Raw genomic sequence first — 10,134 nt, 5'->3', positions numbered from 1 at the left:
AGTGTCCTCTTGGAGTTCCCTTGGAGGATCGTTGGCGTGATCTCTCTGGTGTATTCTCAAGCTAAGTGTATTCCCTTGTCTGTCTACCTGTTTGTCTTTAGTTGCAGTGGGGGCTGACTAGTGCTCACCCCGTCCCCTCCCTACCTAGGGCCTATCGCTAGCGGCAGTCAGGGATTAGGTTTCCTGCTCGGCAATAGGTGCGGAACCTATTTAAGGACGTTAAGGGAGTCAGGATGTGGTCAGATCAGCCTAGGGGTCTCCACTCCCCCTTTCCCTAGTGTTTGGGCTTCCTCCCCTTCTTCCTGTCGTTGTGCACTTAGTCTTTCCCTCACCTTGCGTGGCATAAGGATGCTGAGGATAAGAAGCCCTTAGTGTCACCCATGCTTCTCAATTTCTGGAACTAGTCCATGTGCCAGATTCTGGTTATTGGAGATGATCAAAAAGATTTGCAGGACCCTAGTCAGGTGGACTTGTTAATCATCCATGGCCTTGTTGGTCATCCGTGGCCTCATTGGTCATCCTTGGCCGCTGGAGTAGAGCCCAGTCAACCTGCCGAAATCCCTGGCGCCTCCTCTAATTAGCATGCATGGCGCAATGTCTTGTGTGTGTTGCATTGCAATGATGATGTCACACTGGGTCTATGGATCAGAAGTAGCGCAGGGAATTCCTACAGGTAGGAAGATGTTTTCACGGCTTTAGTCCTGCAGTTGTGGACTACTGACATGGCTGCTAGATCAGGGTCCTGGGAGTCTTTTTCATCATGTCTACTGGTCGCCTATGATTAATGACGACTATTACAGTACTGGATATTAGTTACACAGTTAATAACTGAACAAGAAATTACTTGCTCTCCACGTTTACATCCACCTCCACCTGTATCGGTTTCGGTCTTTACTGTAGTTCTACAAAAATAAAAAAAACTGACCAGCACCTCCAAACAGAATAAGGCAAATGTGAACAGGTGAAATCCATCACGACTATTCAATATAACCAAGAGAATACAGCTGCACTCAGAAATGCTATAAAATGCAAACATTGAATATATGAATTCTAGTAGTATATGAATACTTAGCATGCAAATTGGCCAATTTATGACAGCCCATCGGCCACTGCAAAGCGTACCTCCTTGATGGGACCCTAACCTTCTATACCTCTCCCAGCTTGAACTTGTTCACACTTGCTTTATTCTGTTTGGAGGTGCTGGTCAGTTTGTTGATTTTTGTAGTCTACTCCTTTCTGACTGAGCACGGCTATATAACGTAGACGAGGATCGCAACAGAATGCTCGGACTGGCTGTCGGCTCTCCTGACCCAAGTGTGACAGATACGTAGAAATACATGCTGTCACACTCCTGTCAGGAGAGCTATTGCATTGTAATCCTCATTCAAATTATACGGCCGTCTGACTCTTCCCTAAGGCGTCTTTAATTAGAGCTGGATCCTACCTGCCCTTTAAATTTGTAGTCTTTTAGCCCGGTAGAGTCATATAAGGTTAGGGTCCCATCAAAGGGGTACACCTTGCCGTGGTTGATGGGCTCTTATGAATTGGCTAATTTGTGCACTAAGTACCTTCATTTTGTAACATATTTTCTATAGCTATAATGCAGTACCAATTTTATTTTTTCAATTTTGCATAGCATTTCAGAGTGCAGCTGTATTTTCTTAGTTTTACTGTAGTCTCTTGTGTCAGAAAATCACTGCACATAGCTATTAGCATTGCATATCGTGACCTCCCAACACAGGACTGTGGTTTATCCAGATCTGTAACCAGTTAGTTGCATGCATTGTAAACATTGGGGGCCACATAGCAGTAGCCAGTCCATACAGTATATATTATTCTTCTAGGAACCTTTGATATCCCTAATACAGAATATAAAACCAAGTGACTTATAGGATACAAAGGCACTATATTAGTATCACCAGACCCCAACCTGGTGCTGAAAGTGCAAACAGCAGATTTCATCAGCAAATGAAGCTTCCTGACATGGCAGATCCCCAATAATCAGAATTTTGTATAATTAAATTTTACAGCTTTTTCAGAGGTCACATGGCTGATAGACCTTGGCAAGTCTTGCAATGTACAAGTAGCATGGCCTCTCGCCTTACAGGTTTTTAGTATCTTCTTCAGCCTTGCAGATTTAGTAGTTGTCACATTAAAATTAGTAGAAACAACGAAATGATTAGTAGTAGTAGAAACAATGAAATGTCATATATAATAACTTAGCTCTCAGGTGCCATTTCTATACTCCTGGGACAATACCGGTTTGGCAACTTCACCTAGAGACGCGGGTAGGCTAAGAAAGGGTGCTGTATTCGCATGTAAAAGGCGGGGGTGATGATTCATATACTCCATCATGAGTGTTCACCCTTATCTGTGTAGGTCTTTCAATACAGCATCAATCATGCCGGAATGATGGGGAAATAATATATTCAACAATGTTCTATTGGTGTGTTCTAATCCGTGACCAACCGACATGGCAGTGGGTAAGATAATAAGCGTCGTGGGCAATATTTCTCTACATGTCCAACACTAAAGGTGTATTGGGAACAACATAATCACACGGCCAAGCTCATCACCTTCCTTATAACCCTCAGTGATGTATTGTAACTACTGTAACGCCATGGTTATGGGTGGGCACATGAGCTGTCCCATTATAACAGCCAGGCTCAGAGATGAGCATGATTCCAGTTATTTAACTCCCTTCATTGGTGCTTCCAATTCAAACTGCGGCATCCAATCGGTTAAACAGAGCAAGGGGGCTACCTCTGTCACCCAACCGGCAACCCAACAACAAAATTGCAGAGTCCCAATAGGTTGTCAATAATCCTAAAGGCTCCCATACAATTAGATAAAAGATGGCCAAACCCACCATTTTCAACCATGTGATGTGTATGGTGGCCTCCTAAATCTGTGGAGTTGAAAAAGATAGCTGGCTACTGAATGAATGTTAATCCAATAGTTATCTCGTGTACGGCCGGCTTAACGGGGTTGTCCACTTTCAGAAAACGTTTTGCTATAAGCTGTGGTAGTTATAAAACAAAAATAGATAATTTCCTACCCTCCCCAGGTCCAGCGTTGGCTCTCCGCTGCTGACCAGGAACGCCGGCTTACTCACCGCTCCGGACCTCGGCGTGGTCCCCAGCGTGCCACTGCTCACTTGTTCCTGTGTGCGTGCCACAATCCTATTTCGCGCGAGCTTCCTGTACCTGAATATCAGGTCCTGGAGTGGCCAGAGTCCTATACCCGAATCCCTGATCCTGGAGTGGCTAGAGTCCCGAGTCTGTAGTCCCATGGTCCTGGTGTGGCCAAAGTCCTGTACCCGAATCCCTGGTCCTGGAGTGGCTAGAGTCCTGAGTCTGTAGTCCCATGGTCCTGGTGTGGCCAGAGTCCTGTACCCAAATCCCTGGTCCTGGAGTGGCCAGAGTCCTGAGTCTGTAGTGCTGTCAGGCAAAATGTATTTTTGTCCTAGTTTAAAAATGTTGAAAGGACAGCCAGAGATGTCTTCAGTCTCCGCCCCCTGTCCATTTGGAAGGGACCTACATAGAACTCACTCTTGCTTCCCCCAAACAAGGAATTTTTATAACCGCCATAAACCTCAGCCAAAGAACAAGCATTCTGGTCTAAACTGGATTTCCCCTCCAAAATCCTATTGTGTAACTGTACAAACTTTTAGTGTCGAGTTTAATAATGCACATGACTGTCACAAACACAGAGACCACATTTTTGGGATGTTCACCTTTTTCCAATTATAATGGTATATCTTGCATAACTGAGAAACCACCGGAAACCCAGGAAATGGAGTCTGAGCTTCTGAACGTCATAGAAATATCATATTTGAGATCAATCTTCATGAATATTGGTGACGGCATGCATGATGTATCCATCTTGGATGTGGGACCCTACTGTAGCACCCTGAGGATTCGGCTGCTACAGGGGTATTGCACCTCAACCCAGAGGTGTGATATTCCACTCCCGGGTAAGGATGGAGTGTGGATCTGAGCTCGGTAGGCTGCATGCACTACACACATCCCATTTCCGAGGAGCAGACCGACGGTACTCCCACCTAGAAATGTGCAGGTACGACCGAGTCTGTTCCTGGCTGGAGTGGGAGGGGGGTGGTACATCCCAAGTAGTGTAGGGGCAGATAGGGGGAGCAGCCTGGGTAAAGATAGGAGCTCATTGGGTGCTGGTCACCTGAGCTCACACATAGAGGGAGTATATAAGGTGGGCACCATCAAAGAACAGGGTCAGTCTGTGAGTCTTTGCAGAGAAGTCAGAGGAGGAAGAGGAGCAGAGAAGCCCCAGAGAGAGAGTGGAGCAGAGAAAGAAAGACCCAGAGGGGGAAACAGAAGAGAGGACTCTGAGAACCCAAATTCCATCCCCGGGTGAAGAGTCGGCATCAGGGTACCGGAACCCAAGCTGGTGGGGGCAAAAGCACACCCTAGCCAGAGACCGGAGGCCGTGGGCAGCATCTGCCACGGCCACCCACCACATCCACCCCGAAGGCATACCACGTGGAGGGTCAGGGAACCCAAGGCCAAGGGTCTCCCAACAGAAGGCCCGAGGGAGCTGGACCTGGGTGGATCACTAGTGGGGACGGCCAGAGAAAGGACAGAAGGAGAGCTCAGGGTCACGCTCCGGACTCGCTTGGGGGTTGGCTGGATCCAGGACCTGGTGGATGCAGCACGGCTCGGGAGGTCACTTGAAGCTGGAGTGACCGGAACATCAGCAGTGAGTAAATACCCTAAACTGCACAACCCGACTCTGTCTTCCTTTAACATCTATGCTGCACCACCACAACCCCCATCCTCTGCACCTGACCCCCTGAGGCTATACCCCACCCGTTGGGGGTTACACCATCAAAAGCTGCACCTACACCACCAGCCTCAGCGGACCCTGCTGCAGCGGCGGCCATAGTGACCGCAATACAACGGGTGGCGTAGTCGACAGTAAAGAACTTAATAACATCTGTAGGACTGCCACATACAACTGAGTTTGACACCCTGGGCACGGACCGGGTCACCGCCACTCGGAAGACTACAACTCCCATCTGATCCGGCTCCGGATATTCCCCCTAAAGAATATGGCCCAGGGGGCGCGTCAACTTTGGCGTAGTCGGCAGGATTACGTGCCCGCAACACCCGGGTACTGCGTGCCTGAAGAAAAGAACGAGTTTACCTCAAAAAGAAGTCTCCTGCCGGTTCCGGAGGGTCCCCGCCATCGGACCCCATCACCAGTCGATTCCCGCCGGTTGTCCGCCATTAACAGCGTTTTCCCGCCATCTGCAGAGTTTCCCGCCACTGGGAAGCGATTCCCGCCATTTCCAAAGGTTTCCCGCCTTGGAAGAGCGGACGCCATTATGGGCGTGCCAGAGGATGGCAAGAGGCCACCTCCCATCGTGGGCCAGGACCGAAAATGGCGCCAAAAGTGGAAACCGCCCCCACCAACAGAGACTGTGATGCTAGAGGTGTCTGTCAGCGTGAAAGAACAGCCCCTGGAGCTGACAGTCACCAAGTGGCCCCGGGACCGCCCTCGAAGGGGGAGGAGACGAAAGGAGAGAACAAAGATGGGTGTCGCTTGGAGCAGTCTAGAGCGAGCGCACCCGGAGGCAAGAAGCCTGGAGAAGAATATCGGAGGAGCTTACCCGGAGATGGCGAGAAAGCAGAGCAGCACCGGCCCGTTGGCCAGGAGCCTGCTAGAAACAGAGGAGGGAGAGCAGAGCAGCACCGGCCCGCTGGCCAGGAGCCTGCTGGAAACAACGACCCCACTAGGACTAGTGGAGGTCCTAGCACAGCTCCCCCGAGACCGGGAGTGTGCACAGACCGCTCTGGAGGGCCTCGCAAGGAGGATGGCCCGGGTGCAGCGAGAGACGTTGGCGGAGTGGAGCCGTGAGATGGCCCAGCAGACCGAGACCTGTCAGCGGAGCACGCCACCCAAGACGAGGAAACAGACCGCCTCTGAGGATGGCGCAGGAGGAATGAAGGCCGGAGACGGCGCCGAGAAGGGAGCCGAACGAGTGGAGGCAGGTAAAGGGGACGTCTATACCCCAAACCGGGAAACCGCGTACCTGCCCCAGCTCCCCGTCGCAGAGCCCGAAGTCTATCCTGCCGTGCCCGTCGCTGCAACGTCACCGCCGCAGACTAGGCCTCAAACGGGAGCCGCGACCCCTGTGACGTCACACGCCTCGATCCCGAGCGTGACCAAGCAGGAAGTACCACCAGCCTGGTCGCAAGGCCTAGTACCCCCGGGCGCCGCAATACCAACAGCGCCCCCTACCTCCGCGGAGCCCCCGGCCTGGTCGCAGGGCCAAGTAGCACAGGGCGCCGCCGTCCTTACGGTGCCCTTCACCTTCCAGATACCCCAGGCCTGGCCGCAAGGCCCGGGCAACCCGGGCGCTAACACCACCGCGCCCATAAGACCAAGAGTGCCGCATCTGGGAGAGGACTTGTTCGCCCAACACACGTGCCCGGATGGGCAGCCATTTATATGGCCACCGGAGTTCCACCATCCCCGACTCCGGAGAGAGAGACCCCTGGATGAACCCCTGATCCCGGCTCCAAAGCCCGTAAAGAGGATCTCGCCCCCGCTAGCAGAAGCGCAGTTTGAGTGGGACCCCACCGGAGAAGATCTCATGGGGTTCACTCAAGAGACTCGGGCAGCTGCAGCGGAGCGTGCTGAGTGCTGCCGCCAACAGCTCGAGGACTTTGAGAGGGAGCGGAGAGAGAGGCGGGTCCGGGAACAGCAAGCTCAAATAAGGAGCGCGGAGCAGAAGAGCCGGGCCAGGAGAGACCCCCGTGCAGCGCATAGTCCCCGCACCACCGGGACTGTGATAAAGTTTAACATGCAGCATGGGTGGGGCTTCATCCGAGACCACCGCACCCTAGGCGACGTCTTCGTGACCAGGAGAGACGTTGAGTCCCACCTACCGGAGGGACACAGAGGTCGTGACCTTTACATCGGGGACGAGGTCACCTTCACCCGGCACAAGTGTGCCAAAGGACCCTACGCCCTCCATGTGCATCGCCTGACGGAGGAAGAGCTGCGGTGTGAGGAGGAAGAACAAGAGGACCCGGACGGGTCTGAAGCCAAAGGTAACCATAAAGCAAGAGCAGGAGGACGCCGTCGTTAAGTACAGCGAAGCAGAAGCTGTATATAGTTGCCCGTCGGGGCACCGTGAACTGAAACTGAAACTGAAACTGTTACTGTTGCTAATGTAGTCCCCGTTGGGACCAGCATGTGTGAACTGTTACCCGTAATTCCCTAAATCCCACTGACCGAGGACTGAGAACGGTCATTCCTCCCCAATACCTGGCCGAGGACTGAGAGCGGCCATAATCCCTGTATATAGTTGCGCTTCCTAAAGCGCCCCCTACCGGTTTTATAGAAAAACCAGTTTTCTAGAGAGACTGTCGCACTTTACCCGGTCACAAGTTGCACAGTGACCGGAGGAGGAGCCAGAGGCGACGAGAAAGTTTTATATGAAAAGTTTTATTAATATATATATATATGATGTTTTATATGTTTATGCAAAAAAAAAAATTTGTATGTTTTTGGTGTTATGTCTTACAGCCCGAGGACGTGCTGTGGTTTACCAGGGGGGAATGTAGCACCCTGAGGATTCGGCTGCTACAGGGGTATTGCACCTCAACCCAGAGGTGTGATATTCCACTCCCGGGTAAGGATGGAGTGTGGATCTGAGCTCGGTAGGCTGCATGCACTACACACATCCCATTTCCGAGGAGCAGACCGACGGTACTCCCACCTAGAAATGTGCAGGTACGACCGAGTCTGTTCCTGGCTGGAGTGGGAGGGGGGTGGTACATCCCAAGTAGTGTAGGGGCAGATAGGGGGAGCAGCCTGGGTAAAGATAGGAGCTCATTGGGTGCTGGTCACCTGAGCTCACACATAGAGGGAGTATATAAGGTGGGCACCATCAAAGAACAGGGTCAGTCTGTGAGTCTTTGCAGAGAAGTCAGAGGAGGAAGAGGAGCAGAGAAGCCCCAGAGAGAGAGTGGAGCAGAGAAAGAAAGACCCAGAGGGGGAACCAGAAGAGAGGACTCTGAGAACCCAAATTCCATCCCCGGGTGAAGAGTCGGCATCAGGGTACCGGAACCCAAGCTGGTGGGGGCAAAAGCACACCCTAGCCAGAGACCGGAGGCCGTGGGCAGCGTCTGCCACGGCCACCCACCACATCCACCCCGAAGGCATACCACGTGGAGGGTCAGGGAACCCAAGGCCAAGGGTCTCCCAACAGAAGGCCCGAGGGAGCTGGACCTGGGTGGATCACTAGTGGGGACGGCCAGAGAAAGGACAGAAGGAGAGCTCAGGGTCACGCTCCGGACTCGCTTGGGGGTTGGCTGGATCCAGGACCTGGTGGATGCAGCACGGCTCGGGAGGTCACTTGAAGCTGGAGTGACCGGAACATCAGCAGTGAGTAAATACCCTAAACTGCACAACCCGACTCTGTCTTCCTTTAACATCTATGCTGCACCACCACAACCCCCATCCTCTGCACCTGACCCCCTGAGGCTATACCCCACCCGTTGGGGGTTACACCATCAAAAGCTGCACCTACACCACCAGCCTCAGCGGACCCTGCTGCAGCGGCGGCCATAGTGACCGCAATACAACGGGTGGCGTAGTCGACAGTAAAGAACTTAATAACATCTGTAGGACTGCCACATACAACTGAGTTTGACACCCTGGGCACGGACCGGGTCACCGCCACTCGGAAGACTACAACTCCCATCTGATCCGGCTCCGGATGTTCCCCCTAAAGAATATGGCCCAGGGGGCGCGTCACTACCATACTAAGATATGAAAGATGAAGGATTTTGATGTCTTGTGCAGCTGGGTGGTTTCACAAAACCGAGCCCCCGTGTGAGGTAAACAACATGGGTGTCTCCTAGTGTTTTGCGTCCTTACTAAAAACCAGAACGGCCATTTTAGCTCATTCTAACCCAGGGACGTCAGACACTTGCACTCCTCGCTGCGTGGAGGAATCACATCTAATTTCCGGGGAGCCGTCCCCCCGACAGAATCTGAGACCATCACCTCGTGGCGCAGGTTTTGCTATTATTTACCCCTTTTATTTTAATAACTGTTTTATGCATTTATGTAAATTGTCTCTTTTATAATATCTTGTATATCTTTTGTAAACAGTGCCCACTTTCGGGAGTAAATCATTATTATTCACCAGCTTCGTTCTTCTTGTCCTATGTCGAGCAAACACGTTCCACACCTGCTAATTCACGTTACCTACCGGGTACCCGATCCACCTGTTAAGAGATCGGTGGTGGCAGCATACGGTGTATTTATGTGATATTGTGGTTTGAGGGTGGCTGGACGGAGGTATATATACAGTACAGACCAAAAGTTTGGACACACCTTCTCATTTAATGATTTTTCTGTATTTTCATGATTATGAAAATTGTACATTCACACTGAAGGCATCAAAACTATGAATTAACACATGTGGAATTATATACTTAACAAAAAAGTGTGAAACAACTGAAAATATGTCTTATATTCTAGGTTCTTCAAAGTAGCCACCTTTTGCTTTGATGACTGCTTTGCACACTCTTGGCATTCTCTTGATGAGCTTCGAGAGGTAGTCACTGGAAATTGTTTTCACTTCACAGGTGTGCCCTGTCAGGTTTAATAAGTGGGATTTCTTGCCTTATAAATGGGGTTAGGACCATCAGTTGTGTGGTGCAGAGTCTGGTGGATACACAGCTGATAGTCCTACTGAATAGACTGTTAGAATTTGTATTATGGCAAGAAAAAAGCAGCTAAGTAAAGAAAAACGAGTGGCCATCATTACTTTAAGAAATGAAGGTCAGTCAGTCCGAAAAATTGGGAAAACTTTGAAAGTGTCCGCAAGTGCAGTTGCAAAAACCATCAAGCGCTACAAAGAAACTGGCTCACATGAGGACCGCCCAGGAAAGGAAGACCAAGAGTCACCTCTGCTTCTGAGGATAAGTTTATCAGAATCACCAGCCTCAGAAATTGCAGGTTAACAGCAGCTCAGATTAGAGACCAGGTCAATGCCACACAGAGTTCTAGCAGCAGACACATCTCTTCAACAACTGTTAAGAGGAGACTTTGTGCAGCAGGCCTTCATGGTAAAATAGC

General features: G+C 50.9%; 1 protein-coding gene across 1 annotated transcript in view; it reads left to right on the top strand.

Moving 5' to 3' along the window:
- Nucleotides 1-2,473: 2,473 nt before the first annotated feature.
- YBX1 (Y-box binding protein 1) overlaps nucleotides 2,474-10,134 on the top strand; it is an 11,240-nt gene continuing 3,579 nt past the window's right edge. Inside the window, exon 1 of the mRNA XM_073655431.1 lies at nucleotides 2,474-2,479. Coding sequence (XP_073511532.1) covers nucleotides 2,474-2,479 — 6 coding nt within the window. The remainder of the gene's footprint in view (nucleotides 2,480-10,134) is intronic.

The sequence above is a fragment of the Phyllobates terribilis genome, unplaced genomic scaffold (genome assembly GCF_046119375.1).
Source record: "Phyllobates terribilis strain yellow unplaced genomic scaffold, ASM4611937v1 Scaffold_12__6_contigs__length_324123572, whole genome shotgun sequence".
NCBI lineage: Eukaryota > Metazoa > Chordata > Amphibia > Anura > Dendrobatidae > Phyllobates > Phyllobates terribilis.
The sequence above is the reverse complement of the archived record's forward strand: the minus strand, read 5'-3'. Positions and strand labels throughout refer to the sequence as shown.